Source organism: Takifugu rubripes, chromosome 13 (assembly GCF_901000725.2).
Source record: "Takifugu rubripes chromosome 13, fTakRub1.2, whole genome shotgun sequence".
Classification (NCBI taxonomy): domain Eukaryota; kingdom Metazoa; phylum Chordata; class Actinopteri; order Tetraodontiformes; family Tetraodontidae; genus Takifugu; species Takifugu rubripes.
The window spans coordinates 12,566,945-12,589,857 of NC_042297.1; the positions used below are offsets into that span (position 1 = coordinate 12,566,945).

Consider the following 22,913-nt stretch of genomic DNA (forward strand, 5'->3'; position numbering starts at 1 on the left):
GTAGCTTTGGCTTTCGGATCAGATCAAGACTACCAGATTGATATCATCAGTGAACTTGACCTGGCAAATGCCACCTATGGAATTACCCAAGTGGCGGGACTACACAACAACAGCAAAGCTTTCCTCTTCCGAGGTAATGCACGCACGCACGCACGCACAAACGCATGACTGTGGCTTCAACAGAAGTTCTGGATCGTCTTTGTCTCCCGCCTCCACACAGGCGGGCTCACACGATTCTTTGTTTCATTCGTGATTGTGATCAAAAGCGCGCACGCCACACCTTTGTGGTGTGACAGGGGTGCTGAGCCAGATCACCCCGGGAGCGTCCCTTCATAATTACTCCACTTTTAATTTGTCCATGGCAGCAGATGCTCCGACTCCTCAGGACTCACTCGAGCGCCACTTGATGTTCATTATCAATGTTTCACTTCACACATGTTGCCAGGGCACCTGCTGCCTATCAGATATCTGGATTCTTGTGTAAGACACAGATAAAAGTTGCACTTGTGGTGGAAAGATGATGTTGATGATGAATGACAGTTGGAGGTGTGATGGCGGCCTTACACTTTGCGTTCACTTTTCTGCAGCAGCCTCACTTTTGAGCAGAGTTTGTGTTATAGGTCATGTGTAGGAAACCTGTGTCCTTCTGTCAGCAAAAATCTGCAATGACATCTGGTGAAACTTGGTTTACATGACAACATTTTAGTTGCCAGACGTACATATACGGTGTTACACCATCACCACCCTTTTTTTTATTAACACTGGGCCAAACACTGGGTCATTCCACACCAACCTTACTTTGCTGGCTCAGAGAGTAAATACTGGCCCTTAATCCCAGTGTGGATTCCAGAGGAGCAGCACTGGGTGCTGAGAGGCGTATCAGAGTGGAAGTATATCTTTTGTGCGTTTGCTTTTTTGAGTTGTTGGCTGTGCGAGCCACTGGATCTGTGTGAATACAGGCAGGGCAGCTTGCCTGTTCTACCGAGGTGAAGCTGTCCAAGTCTCGAAGCTGGAGGGGATCTAAAATGCACAACCACACACACCCCATAGATTCCTGACAGGGCTGAGGTGCAGCAGCCAGATAATGTGGGGAATGGGAGGCTAATCCAATGGGGAGGAAACCGGACCTCTTACAATCTTTCATGACCTATTTCTCATTTTGCCTGTTCTTGTGTGGCTTTCACGGCCCTGCAACACCGATAGATCCCAAGAACGCGCAAAAAACATTATTCCAAAAGGGGGCAGAAGGCTCCTTGGTATTCTCAAAAGGTGCAAAGTTCTGCTTCCTCCACAGCGGATCGATTCAGCAATTAGTCAAGATGATTTATGCGCTTTGGAAGTAATCGGACTCTGCCCGCGACACCATATTTTATCTGTTTCATTAGCTTAGCTAGATAAGAAGTTATTTTTATATCGTTAGAATATGGAAAAATAGATTTTTATGGATGCATTTAATAAATATTTTAATAACAGGATACGAAAGAAGAGGCAGTGACAGTGTGACAACTCTTGAACTCTGCTAACAATTACCGAAACTATGATTGTGTGAGTTGCATTATAAGCAGCTTTAATTGAGCCCCTATGGTTCTAGAACTTTGTTTGTTCTGTATTAAATAAAGTTACCAACAGGGTGACCTAGTTTCTCAGACTAGATTGTCAACCTAATTACTCATGCTCCCATCTGCCCTAATGTAGATTTAGTTTTCATCTTCTTCCAATAGTGATTATCACTTTGCATGTCGATACCTCCCCTGTGAAGGCATGCCCAGTCTGTGGCTCTCTGAGTGAACGAAATCCACACTGGGCCACTATAATTCTTTAATTCAGTCCTGCGAGGTGGCTGTTGTTGTTGTTGTTGTTGTTAAAACACAGGCGTTTGGGCTCCTGTGAAATCTTGAACAGGAAATTAACGAACAGTATAGATTTTCAAGGGTGCGCTTGCATCTGATTCATACATTAAAATTTCAGTTTGGGCAAATATTCAGTGTTTTTGCTTTATCCGGGGTTAGGCTACTTTGGTTATTTTCATCATTAGACATGATTTCAGATTCAAGACTATGGGTGTGAAATGAGAGACTTCTCAGGAAATAGCTATTAAAACTCTTCTTTACTGTGATTGCTCATTAATTGGGGTCACAAAAATCACGTGGGTCAACTCCAATTCAGGTTCAACAGGTCAGTTGATCTTTTTTGCACATTTGCACGTACAGCATTGCAATAGTTTGACAGGCCAACGATTGTCCAATGATAAAGTCATTATTTTGAAAAGCCGCATCATTCTGTTGGCATTTTAAAAGCTTTGGAATGCTCGGTTATGTTTAATGTTTCTTTTAGCATCAATATGCTTTGGTGCAGGTAATAACCACCATCGTTGGTTGAAATGTAAAGCTGGATCGCTCGAATCAAACACAAAATCAATCCAAAACCAGCTCTTCTATGAGGAACAATGGGCGTGGAAGTGTGAAACAGCACAGGTTCATGGGGCTGAAGACTCAGTTTGCTTTCAGATGTACAGTGACAAATTCTATTCCATACATCAAGTCACTCTGATCAGAAAATAAATCACTTTTACTGTCTGAAAATGTGTAGTTTTCAGGGAGAAACGAGAAGCATCCTGGCAGCGCAGACCTCAAGACATTCCGTTCTACCTTCAGTCACCACTGACTGACACGCTGACCTCTGCGTGTCTGTTTGTGTTCCTGCTCATGATGGACAGGTTGAGGCCGAGCTTCCAGCAGCTGCTCCAGGAGGAGAGTCCGAATGTGTACGGCACTTGGTTTTTAGTGGTCAGCCCGTGCTACTGTTCAGCACCAATCATCAGCAACAAGACGTTTCTGTGTGCGCGATGAGATCAGAAGTGACTGCTGTGAATGTAAACATGGGTTAAGAGACAGATTTATTGTAAAAGCTTGAAATAAGTCTTTTAGAAGAAACAAAATCTGGGATGCAGGAAAAGAGGTGAATTTATCGTTTAATGATCAATACGTGCTGAACTGTGGCTTACATCTTGCTCATTCTGGGCTCCAGTGCTTTTATTATCCACTTTTCCCTGCCTTTGCTTCACAAACCACATTAAAATCTGCCCTGAGCTCAACTCTTTTTTTTTTTTATATTATCAGACAGCTGACTAAATCCGTTGATTACAGTGATTAACATCCCTGAATAGACATCACAATTATCTGTCACGAATGATTTAATATCTGCCATCTTCCAAGCAGCAGGGAGTGTTAAAAAAACTCCAGAAATGATCATGTAATGGCTGGTGTGTGGAGCAGACTTTTCATCAAAATAAAAAATATTTTGATTAAAAAAAGTCAAATACCATGCAAAATTGTTTTCTAGTCGGCTAGAATGTGGACCCCATTGATAACTGGAGCCATCAACAATGATAGTTTAATGCAGTTGGTCTTAATATTTGGCTGTCCTGCAGCTCTAAAAATGTGATGCTGGAGTTGATGCAACCTGGAAACACTCATCTGTGACCGATCCCTTCATGACTCCTCTAAAACAGTGCATTCAACATTTGCATATAGCTTTAAAAAACATCTCAGAGCTGTTTCTCTGGTGCTTCTTGCCTCTTGAAAATCAGTGTAACCCAGCAGGTGGTGATGCCAGCATCTACCATGAACAGCAGCCTGTCACTGGCCTTGACCGTTTTTTTTTTTAATCTTACAGGGGCTGAATGTCCCTATTGTGGCTCCTAATGATTTGGCTATCTCAAGATCTCTTTCACAATCAATCCCGAGCTCCTGTAAATCGGGGCCCATGTTTTATTTATTTATTTATTTATTTTAACAGGATTTAATACACTGACCGCAGCAGTGATGGAGCTAGTAATGGAAGTGATGATGGGTTCCATCAGTTTTTTTGCAGCAGTTTGTTGCTGGAAATGAACCAGTTGTGTGTTTTTCAGTATGGAAACGGTAAATAAGGAGAGAGGAAGGTAAAAAGGGGCAACGTTTTAGATCCACATCTCATTGAACATTTCCTCTTTTCTGAGCATATCGCTATGGCGCACGCTGCTCCTGTTTTAGAACGTCAATGAAGCACCAGTCTAAGATGTGCTCTGCTGAGGTGTTATCATGTTTGTGTCAGGAATTTGGGCAGGCTGGTTTGGCACCACTCAAATGCATCTGTCGTCTCAGGTTGCAGATGAGCCTAATTGCATGGTTTTTGTTTTTTTTTTAAAGAAAAGGCAAATTAACAAGCTGCTTTTAGCTTCCTGTTGCAGATGCTACTGGGATATCTGACAGGAGTTGGTTTCAGGAGGAGAAAGAGGTGATGACACATTTTATGGTAAATAAAAAGGAAATGACAGCGTAACTAAATTTCAATTCGACCGCAGAGTGCAGCATCCGTGTAGGGTTAAGGGATTTGGTTGGAGGTAAACTCATTTAGTCCTCATTCATGTCGTCGCTATTTTCACTTTTACTTTCCTAGCAGAGCTAGGTCGCATGTATCTGAGATAGTACAGATAGAGCCCCGTGCCAGCATGCCCACGAGGCGGTGGGCAGTTCACAGGGTGCCGGCAGCTAAGCCAGGCCATGACTCAAACGTCTGTGGCACACCATCCTGGCTGCAGACTCCGGTGGAGGCCATCAGACTTTTCATCTTTTATGCATTAGTTTCCTGGCTGTCCCAGTGTTGGAGGAGGCGAGACACTGGTCCCACCTCACAGAAACCTCACTGGAATTATTCCATCTGAATTATTCATTGAATATGAAGGCGATATCTTTTAAAGGGACAGACGTGCCTCTGTTTCCCCTCGCTGTCAGATTAAAGGCAGTGTTGAGAAACATCAGAAGACAAGTGATTTCAGTAAGATTCAGCAAGAAACATAAGCTCCTCTGACAGACCCAGAACTGGAATTCTTATAATTGGACTTGATCGTCTAGGTCTCCAGGGTCCCGAATCTGGCATCTTTGTCTGCTACATAAATGAAATCTTGTTTCAGACTCAGTCAAATATTTTACACTTCTACCGAGGTATCATTCCATGGGCGACGCTACGACTGCATGAAGGCAAGCGGCACCATGTTGGGCACATTATGGAAATATTAAGTTTTGGATCCTTATATTTGCGTGCAGTCAACAACCGTGTAATCCCGTCAGAGGCTCACGACAGGAAATTCAGGCGTCAGGATCACAGATAAGAGCAAGATGGGCCTGCAGAGCGCTGAGAGGTGCCAGTGTCATCTTTTGATTTACTGAGAATTCAAAAAAGTGTGTGTAAGGCCCAGCCACCCGGGGCCAAAATTCTGGGGGCGTGTTATGAATACTTTGACATGATAGCTCAAAATCAAAAGCATGTTTAAAGCAAGTGTTGAATCTGCGTAAGAAGATTAAAAGATGATGATGATGGTAACAGATCGCCAACAAGGTATCGGCCAGCTGGCTCTTGGGAGTTTGTGGTCATTTTTAAGAGAAACTTTAATGATTCCTTAATTTCAGTAACAAAACTGATTAATTTAAAGTTTGATCAGCAACTGAAATACATTCGGTCCTAATTACTGTGATTTTGGGCGCAGTTCATACAGTTCCCACTCAAACCGGTTCCCTTATCACACCCACAGAAATCGTTGCGAAATGTGGCGAGCTCCGCAGTGAATCCTCTGCCGCGCATTAACGTAAAGCGGCGCAGTCGGCGCAGCTGCAGTCCAACACTTTTGATCACGCAATATTTGTCGAAGGTGAGAGTAGGAGCATTCAGCATTCTGCCATCTCCATCGGAGGCCTGATATAATTAGCCTCGTTTTTGTTCCTGCCTGCAGCCATTGTCTTTGTTTTGATAGTATGACAGATTCAGTGTAATTGCCTTCGCTTTCGCTCAGGTGGCTTTATAACCCACCGTAGATTGGAATTGGAGTTGGCTCTGTTGCGACTAATTGGAGCTGGTGACATTTTGCTGTCACCTTTTCATGTTGTCAAAACTTTATTGCCAACCAGCTGTAACATACAGAGGAGAGGAAGGAGGAATTCCATACATCCAGTTAATGTTAACTGTGTTAGAAAACAGCCATAAATCTGTGGAAACCAAACAGATTTGATCTGCCCCATATCAATAAAAGGTTCAGATCATAATTAAAATATGCGATTTGTATGTAATTGGATTTTTCTCTACCCGTTTATCTCTAGCTGTCTAGCTGAGGCGCGATGGATGTTGTTGATAACGTGTTTGAGACATAAGTCTAGAGGGACAGCATATAGAAATGTAGAGCACTGGGCTCGTTTCCCTCAATCTGGGCTCGGTTTACTACATGGATTAACTGTCAACGTCAACAAGCTGATATACTGAGGCAACGCTGGCACCACTGCGCTTGCACTTCCTGGGTGATTTTCCAGCACCACAAAATGTGGCTTCAAGGCCAAAAGGTTTCACTGACAACCTTTAAACTGCAGCTAAAGCCTGTTATGTGCTGTAGCTTATTGCTTTTCCATGTGAGCGCCTCGCTGGAGCAACCTGGTGAATATTCCAAGTTCAAAGTGCAGCCGTTATAGTTTCATGCCTGTGGGGAAAAAAGGCAGCTTCAAAGCCTAACAGTCTTTTTAGGGGATGCTTGTTGATGTCATTACAATGCACAGAAAAAGGTAGGATATTCTAAACTTTGTCAACACTAACTGCTCTGAGAGCAAAGCAGAGAGTGCCACTTAAATTACCTGGAATGGACACAGTTTTTTTTTAAGCTCTGTCATAATTCCCAGCTGGTTTCTGCTCTGGAATTTATTTTGCTCTCTGGGTTTATACTGCAGATTATGCCAAATCATGCCATTTGGATTTGGTTGCATCATTGGTGCTTTGATAGGCTGATGTACAACACTTATGGTGGTTTAATCTCCTTTTTAAAATTTCAGATAAGCCAGTAATTGCAGCCATTGGTTCATCCTGACATCATTCCCATTCCTGTGTGAAAACACATTTAATGCACGGACAAACATGTAACTAAGGATAGGAGCTAACAAATCTAATGTCCCTATCCACCCCCCCTCCCCACCCACCAGGCACAGCTTGACAAAACTGCCTGGTGGTTCTTGCTAAATACAGATGCTCCCTATGTGCACAAAGTGTAAGAGTCACATTTTCACACCCTGAAATCTGGTTCAAAATGTTGAATTCCTTCCATTACAAGTATAAACATATAGATTTCCATCCAGCAATGTTCATCGTGACAGCAGCATCTTGTCGGAGGAGGTTTAGGCTCAAGCTGCACATTTAATTCTTCGGTTTTCATCCTTTTCATCCTTGTGACTGGCCCCGCTACATTTCTCATCACAGCGGTCGCTTTGTCACTTTCTGAATCAAAAAGCTCTCAGCAGCAAAGCTATTATATTGATCAAGTATCGTAGCGATTGCCAAATCTCTGCCTCTGTTTCCAATGTTCCAGTTCCAGCTGACCATTCTGCTGATGGTTTACATCACATCACACCACGAGGCTCCTTGCTCTAGTCAGCTACAAGGGGTGTGAGTGGGAGGCAGGTTGTGGACATCCATCCCATCATGCATCACAGTTCCCAGCTAAGCAACTTCTTGTCAAGAGATTGTCCTGAGATTACCATATCCTGGTAATGACCATGTCCTGGTAATCTCAGTGTTATCGACAGAAATAACAAACAGAATGGAGTCAAAACTCTCGTGCTCTCAATCAGGCCTTTAGGCATCTTCATCGGATGGAAAAAAAGGAGGAAAGGAGCAAGTATTCTCTCTCGAACATTCACCACCTGCAGCGCAAAGTTCTGATTTCCTGATTTCAGCTTTAGCACAGTGCGCTGATGTTTCCAAGTTCTGTTGAGCTACACGCAATGTCAGAATTAACGTCTGCTCAGCCAAAAAGTGGCTTTTGATGATATTCTTATGCTGAATCCACTTAATTGCCCAAGATTCTCTTTGAAAGTAACATTAAATCAGTATGCAAGAACATCGCTTCCAAATATTTGGAGGTATTAAAATAAAACTGAATTCATACTTAAACCCTGCACATATACAGTAGAGAAACAATATACCAAATCTAATTTGGGGGCTTTAAGAGTCCCTGAGATGACATGGATGTGACTGTAGATTAAATTAGATTTTTGACACTGATTAGATTGTGCAAATATCTCAAAAAATGAAGCCAGCAGCTCGCTTCAGTGTTCCGACCGTCAGATTTTGGAAGTCACGAACGGCAAACTTCTCAGCGAAGGATCAAAGGAAGCAGTACTGTATTAAAGAAGCAGGAGCGTGCACCGACTGCATCACGGGGCGAGGCGTCATTTTGTTTTAGTCAGGGTTAGGGGAGGAGGAAGCGTAGCAAAACACATTCAGAGATGCCGCTGCTCTTTTGAATCTGCTTCACATGTCGTACAGCTGCGTCTCTGAGGCAACAAGGAGACCTAAAAGCTGAGGGGAGCTTTGATGGAACAACAGTGGGAGTTTATTCAGCAGCATGTCTAAATGACTCTGACTCGTTTACTCCTTAAACCTTTCATACCTAGACGTAGGAGAATGCCGGAGTCATGCCATTTTTTTTACATGAAAGAAATCCTAACATATAACGAAGACGTGTAAACTGCCAAAAAACCCACAAAACTGTCACACTGCATGTTTCATGTTCCCCTGCATATTTTAAAGCAAAGAATGACACTAGAGAATCTAAGAAGCTGTCCTCCTCCAGAACCTGATGCATTATACGCACTTGGAGTGGCATCCTGCAAATAGAACCATGAAACACTCATTTTCTTTTGGCTGTGGGAACAAAATTCATCAAATGCAGGTGCTGCATGAGCACAGTCGCATCTTTAACTTTAGTCACTGTGATCAAATTCTAAACAATGCCAACAATGTCTGCTTTCAGCCGATCTTATTGCCATAGGTGGTACTGCAAGTGTGGTCCCCCTTCTTTTTGGATTTGGTTGAACGTTGTCTGTCGGGAGCGACGTTGGTTGTTGGTTCCATCAGCTCAGGTGGCCCTTGAAAATGTCCTGGAGAGCCATTGAAGTACATGGACAGGCAAAGAATCCCTAATGGCAGAATTAGAGAATCATATAAATATTAAGGTGCAGTTACAGCAGTTCTCATGAAACCAAATGTGGAGAAATGAAATTTGCTTCCTTATAAAAATGACCTTTTTTGCAACAGAAGACAAATGAAGACACTTTTTACTATGACATTAAATACTGTTTAATATCTCCAGCCGTTCCCTCAGAGACGACATCTGTCGGATGTCGAATAATTCAAATTCAGCTTTATTTGTACAGAATCCGTTACATGTGCCTCCAGCACATACAGAAACCTCGAGTCTGACCTCTGAGCCCGCAACACAGGCGAGGAAACTGCTTCTGTACCCCGGCAACCTCGACCTGTAGCAGCATAGCTAAGGATTTCCTTCCTAAAAAGGAAGGTTTTAAGGTCCATCTTTAGAGGGGGAGTCAGACTCCAGTACCTCGAAATGTTGCTGGTTCCACAGCAGATGGGCCTGATAGCTCAAGCCACCCATTTCACTAAAGATTCTGGGATCCACAAATAAACCAGCAGAGAGTGGAGCAGTCTATTGAGTTGATATGGTGCTATCAGCTTCTCCAGGTATGATGGAGTTTGACCTTTTAAGGGCCTTGTAGGTCAGGATTTTAAAGTGTGTTCGGGATTTAATGGGTAGGTAGTGGAGAGAAGCCATTTCGGAGAAATGCGATCTGTGTTGTTCATTCCTGATAGGACTCTAGTCTCCGCATTTTGGATCAGCGGGAAGCTGAAAGAATATTTGAACTACAATAGACCAGCCTAGATGAAACAATTACATGGACTAGCTTTAAAGGATCTTTCTGAGATATTATGATTCTGATATTTGCAATCTTCACAGATCACTAAAAGCTAGTTCAATATGTGTGTCCGAGGTCCAGTCCGCATCGAAAGCCAGAGATTCCAAGCAATGCCAAACAAAAGCCCTCCCAAAGATAGCCAGCTCTCCGATTCGTATATCAAATCTTTGTTTAATCCAAGCCTTTATGTCAGCACAAATATAGAACAGTGGGAGGTGGTATCGCAAACCCGACTCCTACATTTTCAGGTGGGAAAATGAGTTGATTTATGCAGCATCAGCAGGGAAATGGAAAACAAAAACAAGTCTTATCATCCTCCAAATGTAGAGTACAGCGAGATGATGCTGCTACATCCCACAGCCTTTGATTGATTATTTGGCCTAAGGAAAACCCCAAATAGTGAAAATTAGGTGATTTGCCGTAAAATGCAGTAAAAAGACCAGGCAGCACATTTTAGACATGAGAAAAGGCCTGTTTTTCATGTCACGTCTTCAAAATGATGTCATATGTATATTTGCATTTTACTATCCGTACTAATCTCCACTTTAATAGCCTAATAAAGTAAGAAAAATGTATGTGAGCAAAAAGGCGGTAAGAGAAGCTTTCCCCTCTCAAATCCTCACATGATGGAAGGGCGGTCACGTCTAAGGGTGACGGTGCTTCCAGAGACAACAGCACTGACCTCCACCCTCCCAGGTACTCCCTGAAGGCCACAGAGATCTTGATGCTGGTTACGCTCCCCTCCCTGCCCGATCAAGGAGGACGTTTGTCACAAATACATCTGGGGGAAACATCTGGCGCATCATTCCTTTTAATAATTCATCATCTCTGACTTAATAATCATCCTCAGCACAGCCGGAGTTGCTGCACTTCCTCTCCAAACACAGTCCCGTGTGAATAATCTGCCTGTGACACGTGTTCAGGGTACACTCAGAGATGTTCCTCTCGCACAGCAGCCAGTTTGCATTTCCAGTTGACTGTAATTGACTTACCTCATTTCTGACTGAGTGAGATGATGCTTAGTCTTCTCAGATGAGGGAGGGAGGGAGGGAGGGGAGGTTTTGTGTTTTCTTTGCCTCTTTAGTGGGGTTTTAATCTTTATAGATAATGACACAACTGCAAATAGCTGCATATCGAAGAGCTTCGGTGCAGCTATTTTCACTCTGGTCATTGTGGGAAAATAAATAGTTCCTGTAGTTCTGATGAGGTTTTCCATCTTTACAAGCCTCACCTGATTTGCTGCAGATTGTATTCTGCTTAGTATTTTCACCAGAGCGATTAAAACCCTATTTAGAGCAGTGATATTCTGCTGAATGTTTTTGTTTTTAAAGGTTGGACTGGTTCAACCTGTTTGCTAACTCCAATGATTTCTAATGGCCAGAAAAAAGAGAACTGCTCAATGATTCACAGAAAAGAGGAGGAATCCCCTACGTTGTCATTTATGATCAGGGCGTGTTTAATTTGCGGACCTTCATGAGATTGTCTCCTTCATGAGTGTTGAATTAAAGATGGGACTCGTCCGGGTGGATGAAGCCATTTTTCTTGGGTTTGAGAGGGAGAGACAGGAGAGATGTGTCATTAATCACGACTGTTCTCGTGTCCCTTAGCAGCATGATAACCATCAAACATGAGCACTCGCAAGCACATCTGATGTTTGCCGTTGTAGGTGGCCACCGGCACGCCACAGCGATGGGAGGGTAGTGAGACAGCCTTGGGTGACCTTTGGCTGAATTATCTCTCCGTGCGTCTGGTCCCTGCGCGTCCCCTCCTGATGACATCACACAGCTCAGCTCTGCATGCTGCTCACACTGCACCACCTGTTTGCTCCATACACCATTGTTTTCTTCCACTGATTTCTATTTTAAAGTAGAAAGAAATGCAGCGGAAGCGAACACTGTCAAATTTTGCCTGGGAGAGAATGATTCAAGGGCCCGCCACCAGCACGGCTGCGTGATGATGAGGTTATTTGTTCATTCGTTACCTCATTTGACATTTAACAGCACATATTTAATAGCCCCTGTGGGATGATTCATCCCCTTGTTACCGCAGCCTTATCCCAACATCGTATATTTCAAAGAATGAAGGGTCGGCTAATTGAGATAAATAGCTGTGTAAGCAGTATGATGATGGCACGGAGGCTGGTGCGAAGGCTGCCCCCATCACGGAGCCAGTGATCAGCCGTTTGTCAGGCTTAGAGGTACCAGAAGAGAGTGGAGCTAATTAAGCTAGGCTGAGTCGTGGCTGAGTGGGGAGCGAGTCTCGCCCAGATCTCTACAGAGGCGGCGGGTGGCTAGGTGGTGGTCACGCTTAGCAAGGTGGTTTCCCAGCAGTGGGCCAACCGGAGGCCTGACAGATACTGATATGGCACCTCGGAGCACTCATCTCTCCACCAAACAAGCTCACAGCTCAATTCCACCTGTGTGGGTTGGGGGTTCTCTCTGTGCTAGCGTTCGTGTTGCGTTCGGCTCAGGCTGCCAGCTGTGGTGCTGAAATTAGCCTATAGCGGCGGAGGATAGTGAAGAGCTGCGGGCGGGGGGGGGGGGGGCTTGATTCTGGATCAGACCTCAGCCTAGAGAAATGTTAACGAAACTCACTCCTGCACAAGCACACTCACACAAACACATATCCTCACTTTATTAAAAGAGATGAGTGCCCTCGGGGAATACAGTTATGCAGCATAAATTTAAATATGTTGAGCTTGTGCACTTTAAAAGAAAGAAAATTAATTCAAAATATCCGAGGCAGTGCTTGGAACGTTATGCAGTTATTATTTGACTTTTATTTGTGTGTTTATTATATCATTGTTGTGTTCCTCAGTCCAGTCAGTCACGGACACACATCTGTGGTGAATCTGGTTGTTGTGAAAGACTTCACCGAATGACGGTCAGTCCTGGAATTATTCGCTGTTCGGATGCTAAAGAGATTGAAGTCTTTTCCTCTGGGAGGAGCACAGAAGCGTCGACATAATTCCCCTCTGGAAATAGCTGGTGATAAACCAGTGAGGCCAACTTTTGGATAAGTCAGTCAAGCGTCTTGAGTATGGTCCAGGTGGCATTCTAAAGTAGTTGAATTTGATAGCATTTTCAGAATAATATAGATATTTTGCATTAATTGAAACAAAATTTTGATATCGGCATACGGTAAAAAATCGTCGGTATGCTTCCATGCACAACTCAGACTGCTGTTTGTCCAGTATACGTGCCCTGGAATTTAAAAGATTTAGTGTTAAAAATCATACTGCCGAGTGCGCTAGCAAGTTAGCAATGCTTGCTCTGCTAAAGCTCCTATATTTAACTTTTTACCTGCTGTTTAAATTCTGAGTCAGGATTTGGATTGTATGCAGAACATCCTGACTAGTCTGTATACAGTATATTTAGTTCAATTGTTTGGTGTCTACACTGATTCAGGTAGGGGAAGGTCTTCATTTTAAGTCATTTCTTCAGTTTTTTGGCAGCGGTAGAAGTTGGTTTCTTGACTGGGAGGCCAGACTGGGCCTCTGTGCTCACCCTTTGATTGCATCTGTTGGTGCTTCCTCTAAAAACCAAGAAGACATTCATTAACCAGTAACTGATTTTGGACAATTCTTCTGGCTGGAGTTTGGGTCTGATCTCCCCATTATTCTTCTGTAAGTGACAGCTGATGACTCTCCAGCTGACGGATGGAGAGCAATTCTCAGAATTTCATCCCTATTTTCTGGAATCAAACTGCGCTGAGTGTGATGGAGAGCGATCGAGCCCGTCGTGGGCGTGAGCGCACTCCGACAGAATATCAACTGTGACCCGTCTCATTAGTCTGGTGAATCATCACTTAGGTAATCGAGCAGATAGAATTTACAGCGAAGTTAATGTTTACACTCGGCTTATTTACTTGGAGGTGGGATGGTGTTGTGGGGGGGGGGGGGCATCAATGTTTTATCTGTTCATGTTTATGAATTTTTCAACAGCAGAGATGTTCGAATGCAAGGAGAGGCTTGCTGAGAGGTTTTGTTTGATATGAACTCTGTCTCCTTTGCATGAAGAAAGCTCTTCTTCAAGGTGTGCTTAGTCGCGCTTCACTGTTTTTTTGGGTTTTTTCCTTCCTCTTTCAGGGAGCTTGTTTAACTTCATCATACTGTCTCCACCTGTTTGGTTTTTATGATTTACTCCATAACTTCTGCATCTTACGCTGCATTTCCCCTCCTGCAGCTCCTCTCCGGCCCCCCCAATGTCGTTCTGGGCTGTGTAAAATTTCCCGTTGCCTCCGTACCTGCTGTGTCCCCGTGGCTGTTGCCCAGCCTCAGTTCCTGCCCAGCCTCATGTGCTGCAGTCCAGTCTATCTGCCTTTATTCTCTCACTGCAGACCCTCTTCCTGAGCAGCTGAAAGCAGGCTAGCTCCTCAGGGATGGTCTGCTGTGAGCTGGATGGATGACAAGCTGGCTAGCTTCATGTGGGGATGTGAGGAAGGCTGCATGGTTGGAAGAGTGGAAACAGAAATGCTGGCTTCTTGCGGCATTGGAAAAATAACAGCCGTAAACATATATAATAGGCATATTTTAGAGAGTTCTATTCACATCTATATACTGTATAACTGGATAAGATATTTGTCAAGCACGGCTTAAACTGACGCAATGATGTTTAAGAAAATAACTGAATAAACTCGATATACAAAGCTATAGATGAGGGGTATATTAAAATTAGACTCTACATTGTTCCAGGCTTTGGGTTTCTGGGGGCAGCAGATGGAATATCTTCAGACATTTATGTTAGGTCCAAGGTAAATCTTTAATCAAAGAAAGAATGGAATGTTTAGTATTCAGAATCCACAGCATCTTTTGCTCTGACCAAAAGCTGGAGGGCTTGAAATGACTGAACCCATTTTCGATCGTCTCTAAAGAAATATCATATCTCCCAGAAGAAGCAAATGACATGTGTAATATTGAGATGATGTTGATCGAGTCATTAAAACCAAGTAATCAGAACAAATCTCCCTTTTTTTTAAGCATGAAATATAATTAAAAATCTATTTTTAGATCACCCTCCTGATTGGTTTTCTATCATATTCAGTAGTGTCTACCAGTAAAAAACCTGGCTCTTCCTGGCAGAAAGGGTCATGTTCATCTACTCAAGTGTTGTACACTTTGAAGATTCCTCATCTTTTGACATCCTTTTAAATAATCTTCCTTGCTGGATCGTGAAGCCAGTGGCCCCCGTCTGTGAACTGAGATGTTCCTTCATCAATTGCCTGATGGAATATTGGTGCTCATCTGCTCTTTCTCCTGTAAAGGTTTGCTAATCCGGCACTGACTCAGATGATATTGATATCCAGGTTTAAAGCTTTTAGGAATTATAAAGGAGTTATGAATTCCTGGATGTGCAGCTCGTCTATAATTCGCCGCTTTAATGAGCAGCTTCGTCTGTCACCCGATTTTATTTAAAGATGTGACCTTGAGCTCTGGGAAGCTGGTGGAAAAATCAACATCGAAATAAAGATGTCAACGTCCTCGTACTTACAGGCGTTGTCGTCCCAAAAGAAGCGGAGATACTTTAATGTCAATGTTTCTGGGGAAAATGAAAACAAAGATATTAAAGCCTTTGTCAGATAGCTGACATATCATCTTTGTCATCTGGTGACAACACCTGCAGCAAAGTATTAAAATAATAAGACACATAAGAAGCGTCATATGTAAAATAGCTCATTTTAAGAGAACACAAACACACGTGCCACCAAATGATGAGCTATGGTTAGCTAAAGTCAGATAAGACTTCTCCTCTCTAAAGACGTCAGGTTTATCTCTGTAAACTAAGATTAACACATCAACTGTCGCTGGAATCTGAGGGAAATGAGACTGATGCATTAAGTCCACGGAATGAGCAGCTTGGCCTGAGCCGGCGCCACTGTCTCGCCATTAAGCGTGTTGCTCTGATTTGAGTGCCACGTACACAAACGTGAAGTCTGAGGGGACGCTGCTGCTGGACGCTGGCCACTGAGAAACCTCTCCACGTTTCCCTGGGCAAAAACTGGAGCGTATTAAAGAACCGAGCTTATCTGGCTGTGACACTGATAGGTTTCCCCTATCAGGCCGGACAGAAGTCCACGCGCTCTGGGCTCGCCGCCTCTGTGCCGAGCGGCGCGTCCCAGCGCCGTAGCTGAGCTCCGCTTCCTCACTGCCAGTTAAAGAGGCCATCTGTAAGACTTACCCGAGATGGGGGAGGACCCGGCAGGCTCTGATTAAAGTGATGAACTGTAAAATAGAGAAGGATAGGGATGACAGGGATGAGAGTGCTCAGAAACAAACTTCACGCTCCACCTGCTTCCTCCTGTCATTGTTAATGTGTTTGTTTATGCTGGGAGCCTCAGACTGAGGTAAAACCCTTCAGTCATATGTTTATGGACTCTCAATGGAGACTCGCCTGCTGTAGTCCGACAGCATCTTTTAACATTGTGTCTCTTAGGTGACAATGAAAGAAGTTGGGCTGACAGCTGAAACAGCTTCATGTTATTGGAGTAAATAAGTTAAAAATAGTTTTATTGCTAACCTCATTATGGGGATGGATTTGACTCCAAACAGTGATTGCAGCTTTATGAGTTATCGGAATGATAGACAACTGAAACGGCGGTTTGTGACACAAAATCTAATTTTAGCGTCATTAAAAGATCTCGTCTTCAGTAACAACAAGAATAAATGAAGATGTTTGTATTTTTAGAAAGAGTGAAAAAGAATCCAGCTCTGACGAGATGCTATCAGAGGTTCATCGTTCTTTTTTGGGGAGATTATTAAAGAGGGAATCAAATGTCTTTTCTGTGGGGTAATTACAGTTCTGTGTATGAGCTTTGATTGTTATGTCTGAAAGGGTACATTTCCTCCCCACAATTAAAATGATCTTTAAAAAAAACTAAATAAACTGCTCTAGCAAGCAGAAAAGAAAAAAAAAAAAAATTAGCAGCCCCCCCTCTCTGTCAGTCTCTCTCTGCCCCCCCCCCCCCCCTTGTAGATGTTTGGGAACACATCCATCAATAATCAAGTTTTTCATGCCTCTCTTCCTTTGAAAATGGTATTTCAGGAAGAGTGTGATGGAAAACATTGTGCTCTAGCTTTTCGAATGACCCCAACACAGATTTGATTTTTATGCCCTGGGGGGGTGGGGGGGTAAAAGCAACTTCGACCTCCCATGACCCCCAGACTTCTGATTGTGATGCTCCAGGAATTTTAGTCACAACTTCTCAGAACTTTGTCTGGGTGTATACCTGCCCTGCATTTCAAATGCCCACATTTTGTAGCATTTTCTGTTTGTGGTTCTGATGTACTTTTAGCATTTTTATTTGTTTTTTGAGTTTACATTGCTACAGAAAACTTCAGCAGAAGCTACATTTCTATTTCTAATTCTAATTCCGCTCATACAGGAGGCAAGGGGTCACGTGGTTTTGATCTCTAGTGTTCAGGAAAGGCTGTCCATATGGATTTACAGGGCAAATCTGGGCTGCTTTTCTAATTCAGCTGTCAGTTTTGTTGTAGACAGTGATTTCTGTATCTAAATAAAAGTGGTAAAGTCTTTGGCTCTTGATGAGAGAGGACACATGGTGGGTGCCATCACCATGAGCGCTGTTGCTAAGAAATTGCGTGGGGTCATCTGCTGCTGTGAAATAGATTCATAGTCTTGTCTGCTGATTCCATGAGATTGATTGAAATATTTAATTTGATGACTGGTGGCCGCCGTTGAATGTGAAAGTATCACGATAATGAAAAGAAATAATCAATTCAAAAGCTGGTAAAGGGAAGCTACAGGTCAAAAACCTTCATCACGTTTAATTTTATTTCTTTCAATGTCGTTTGGTTTCGAATGTTCTTAGTCTTAATGTGGCACGTGGCATTCTTCACTGGCGGAAATTCTCGACCTCGACAGAAAGCGACTTTTCAAACTGGTTGCGGATGGAAAACGTCAGAGGTGTTGATCGGGTGAAACGTGCTTCAACATGTGTGATTAGCAATGGAATAATGTTGCTCACACTTTCTGAAGTGCAGAGGGGGAGTCAGTCACTTTTCAAGGTCTCACGATTTTCTCCTTTTGCTGTTTTTCCCCACCTTCAGATGTCGGGAGAGCTGTTCACGCCCCGGCACACATCACGGAGAGGGTGGTGCAGCTCTTCAGGAGTAAAAGTGAGTTTACCTTCTTGGCCTCCATCCAGCAGAAGTCCTCCACGTCGGGAGTCATATTCTCCATCCATGAATCAGAACACAGGTAATCCGTTTGTAATCCTCTTTGTTTTACGCTCGCTGCTCCTCCTTCGTACAACTTCACTTCCTCGGTTCACTGAGCGCTCCGGTTTGAAATTAAACCCGGAGATGAACTGGCGTATCACTCATGGCAGGTGGCTGTTGATGCGGCGTACTCAGGCTTATTGTGAGATTACGCCACTGGAGGTGCAAGTCAAATGGTGATGGCAGGCCGAGCCGGCGTCTGGAATAATGCATCGATTCCTCCTGTGTGCTCTGGCCAGAAAGATAAGCTTGAATGTATTGTACCTGTAATAGAGCCGCAAAGTAGTGAGCAATAAAAAAGCACCATGATAATGTTATATTTTATCACAGAGGCCTGAATAAACAGCCTTCATCCGTATCTGTGGCTGCTGCGCTGACAGCTTGAGTGTTCGGCCTTGCAGCCGAGTTGGGATACACAACCAGAAAACACACCTATTTCCTCCAGGTTGCAAATTACACGATGGAGTTCATTGACTTTGCCTTCCTGTGGAGAATTTGCCTACAGATTGTGATAGCTGCAGTACATCAGGGAGACGAAGCGGCGCGCTCACCCCTGGCCCCCGGAGAAATCGTACAGATTTGAAACAGTTTCAAAGGGCAATATTGATTTCTTCCACTCTTTTTCAATGTAAAGGGCTTTGTGTTCTGCAAAGCATGCAATCGCATGGACACGCAAGTGGGTGTGCAGTGTGTGTGCGGTGCCTGTGTTGGCTGATGATTGAAGGTGGAGGGGTGCCTCCACTGATGGAGGAGGGTTTTTAATAAAAGTTTGTCCACTAAAATAGACAGTTATACTGAACCCATAAAAAGTTTAGAAGGTATTTACGCTTTAACGCATTGGATTTCTCTTCTTTTGTTGGGTTTAAAGGGTTCATCTCAGCAACTTTAGATTGGGATCAGATGACGGATAATATTCAGCCACTCCAGCTGAGAGAATGCACAGAATGTGCATTTATCTACATGACATGATTCACACCTGAAGAGTAGGTGCTGGCCACTGTCATAATGACCATGAAGACGGTTAAGGTATCAGAGTAAAGCAGGCTAAATACTAGCAAGGCTAAATGTTGTGGGCAGATTAACTCTTTTCCTTCAGGCACAGACACGCGTTCTATGTGGTAAAATTAATCTCAAATGAGGTTTAGAGCAACAATAGAAACATATTTATATATATAATAACTTATTTTATTGCCAAATTATTTTGAGTTTTGGAAATTATACAATTTGTGAAAGAGCTGGAAAATTTCCTTGTACAATTTCCTTGTACAAATTAGCAGTGCTAATTTGCTTGTTTTTAAAAGTACGGTCTGTTCAACTTTCCACCAGTTCAAGGTAAATTCAGCCATTCACAAGCAACTAGGACATGTGATTTCGTAAATCTTGTTAATGAAATTGCGGCTATAAAGTCTAGCCATGGAGAACACACAATGTCTCAGCCACGCATCCTTTTGAAGCAAAAATGATGTGTCTTCCGCTGGTTTTCACCTTTCATTTTTCTCCAAATGCATGTTGTTGTGTATCACAAAGGGGATATTGGGATGCAAATGCAGCTCAGACAAGCTAAAGTTATTTCGGGCTGTGCTCTTATGCGAGGCAGCTTGCCACACAGCGAGTGTAATTAAATTTGGTGAGATGGCCAGAGCCTAGACTGGCTCGTTGCAGACCTGTTCTCCATTGTGACTGAGGATTTGTTCAAAACCCCTGAATCCTCTCTGAAGGCCCCATTAGAGCCTCAGCCAATGCCCATTCTTTCCCATTATAACACAGCCTTCTCATTCAGGGAGCTAACAGACAGCTAGCTCTACCACTTGGCCAGATCTAATCACACATTCTCTCTCTTCTCCCCTTATGTCTCCATCTTACTGTCAGTACAATTAAAGCCCCTTCTCTTGCCTCCCACCTTCTTCAGCTCAGCGTCTGCCTTATAATATCCCTTATTCTCGTGCTTGGCTCTCCTCACACTCAAAGTGAAAGCATCTTTTGAATGCATGCATTTCTCAGTAACCATTGCAAAGGCAGAAGGAACTTTTCTTCTTGTCCTCTGAGCACTAGGGAATAGAAGGGGAGGTTTATTGCTGCTCCGCTAGTCTGAAAAGAACAAAAGAAGCCTATTCTTGCGCAGCCAGCACTTTTCTGGCTCCCAGTAACACTCTTATTGTCAGCAACTGGCAGCAGGTCTGTGATGAAGTAACTCAAAGCTCTGTCTCTCTGCAGCTCTTCCCACCTGAGCACTTAAACACCAAAGCTGCTCAGTTACCTTCTCCTGTTCTTCTGTCTGCCCATTTTCACTCACCGACTCTGTCTGAATCTCTGTCAGGAAACCCACACGTTCGGTTTTAAAGCACCCGATGAAAGATGGAGACGTTTTTAATGTTATTATTAGTGTTTTAGAGGAGAAATGAACACTCTGCATCTCAACGGTTTAGGTTTCTGGCCACAAGTGAAATCAGTTACTTTGAATAATGTGAAGACTCCACCCATTAGTCAGATTTGAACTGTCCAATTCTGTTTCCACCCCAGAAAATGTACCAGCCGTGTACTCACACAATCATCAGAAACTCTCCCACCTGACATTTTAAAGTGTTCCAGCCATTTGCTGTACTTCAGACAGTGGAGATAAAAACTGATATCCTCCATCTTGAGGGTTTCCTTCCACTGTGCGGAGAATAATTAGCTGATTCCAGAATCTGCCATCAAGAACTAATCCTCTTGAGGCAGACCCAGCAGAGAAGTCGGCCCTGGTATTGAGTGGCCTGTCAGGCTGCGACCTGTACGCCTCCATTCTCTCAATCTAGGGTTAAGATCCAGAGGTTTGACCTCCCTGTTCAGCAGATAATTGGTTGTCAGTTCCCCTCCAGAAAATAGTTGCATGACACCTGAGGTAGAGAACAAAAACAGGATGATATAGTGCCAACCCTCTGATCCGAGGCAGCCTTTCTCTTCACAGTCCCTCTCTCGCCGGTGATGACAGCGCATTTTGATGACGACGATTCGTCACCTCAACAGACTCTTCCCACACCAGTCAGCATACTCATAGACCCTTCGACAGCCCATAACCACCATTTGAGTGAGCACACTCACCTGGTCTTTGGGGTGAGCCTCAGGAACATTCAGATGAACACGGAACCCTTTTTTTTGCCCTTTATTAACATTTAGACACGGCATATTTTTAGATATTGTTATTATTAAAATTTTATACATTCCCTGCAGCAATGTGAATTTAGAACTTTATAAATGGGAATAAATGATTCCCTCATTTCATTGCTTTAATGATAATAACTACAACTGGACAGCTTTGAAAGCCACAGTGCTGCTGGACTGCTGTTTAAAATCCAGCTGCATGCCTGCTTCAAAGCGCAAACATGCTCTCCATGATGAACGTTGAGAAGACCTCATTTTTTGTGCTGCTACAGTGCGGCTGATATGGCAGCAGAAACATGTTTTGCTGCAGAGGGTCATCAAACCAGTCCTGCGTGGCCCATAATCCAACCAGGCTTTATCTTCAGCCTGAGAGACACCCACATTTCCCTTTGTGAAAGCAGCTGGTAGGACAGAAAACCTGGTTGGACCCACAGAAGTGGGTTGACAACCTTTGCTTTAGAGGACAAGAGCTGCGCTTGTGTTTGGGTTCATTCAGAATGGTGGGTATATTTTCAGACTCCTCTTCAAACGTAGGTTACAGAAAAGGTTTGTTTCTGATTACTCCTAAAACAACATCATGATGTAGAGTGATTTCATGTTTCTGGCATATTCAACCTCGATTGCGGGGACATTGCATCCAGGTCCACAGGTTCGGTTATTATCTAGTAGACACATTTCAAATTTCTGGACTTTTAACAAAAATACATGCAGCTTTTCTTTGTTTTGTTCCAGCTCTGCTTATCAATTGTGTGGTGACCTTTAACAGTGATCCTCGTGGAGAGAACAGATCACAAAGCATAACTGCTGGGTTCAGAAGCTCAATTGTGTTCTGCTGCAGACTGAAACGGTCTCTTTGAGATGCAAATACAATTCCTTTTGTTTCCAAGATTTGGGAGTTTTAGATTAATTCAGCTGATGGTAATAAAACAATAGCTGGTGCATTGCAGTGCAATTAAAAAAAAAAAAAAAAAAAAAAAAAAAAAAAAAAAAATATCAAAGAAGCTACTGGAATTTTCATGTCTAACAGATTGCGCAATTTGTCCACCAATAGACCCTTCTTCATTCAAGATGCTGTAACAGAAACTTAAAATGGGGGCCCCAAAATGCTTCATAAAATAAATGGTTGCTCTGAAGTAGAGTTAAAAGCCTTTGATGATTATTTTATGAGTTAAATCAGGATAGCGGTGTTTGTGCTCGATGAGTGATTCCAGGCCTCTCAAAGCCCCGAGGAGGTCTCCATCAGTGGAGAGGCGAAGCTTGAGAGCTCTTCCTCTCATTTTACTCCTAGTTTGGTGAGGATGAGTCTTCTCTGGGTGGCGAGTATCAGTGACTCTGCTTGGCTGCGTGGCGGCGGAGGGCCGCCAGGCCAGTGCAGAGCAATGTTACTCATTTAATGCCAGAGGTATCGTGCGTGATGGAGAAGCATCTGTGCCCGTGCTGACTGCATCTCTTGGGTTCAGGCAGGACTCGGCTGCTGCCTGACGCCTGCAAACGCAGTGTATCCTAGAAAAGCTCTTCCCTGTGGTGTTTGTTCATTTACAGCGTGATGATTGTACAGTACAGCACTGCTACAGGAGGGAGGTGGCTCGACTGGTGTCCTGGTGCGGACACAACAACCTGCAGCTGAACGCTCAGAAGACAGTGGAGATGATTGTGGACTTCAGGAAAGTTACAGCCCCTTTGCCCCCCCTTGCCCTTATGGACTCCCCCGTCACCATCACGGACTCCTTCCGCTTCCTGGGCACCAC

At 43.6% G+C, this 22,913-nt stretch overlaps 1 protein-coding gene across 1 annotated transcript in view; it reads left to right on the plus strand.

The window, feature by feature from the left end:
• LOC101068019 (protein kinase C-binding protein NELL1) overlaps positions 1-22,913 on the plus strand; it is a 160,053-nt gene that overhangs the window by 29,700 nt on the left and 107,440 nt on the right. The window contains exons 3-4 of the mRNA XM_011609877.2: positions 5-133; positions 17,854-18,004. Of these exons, the coding sequence (XP_011608179.1) occupies positions 5-133; positions 17,854-18,004 (280 nt within the window). The remainder of the gene's footprint in view (positions 1-4; positions 134-17,853; positions 18,005-22,913) is intronic.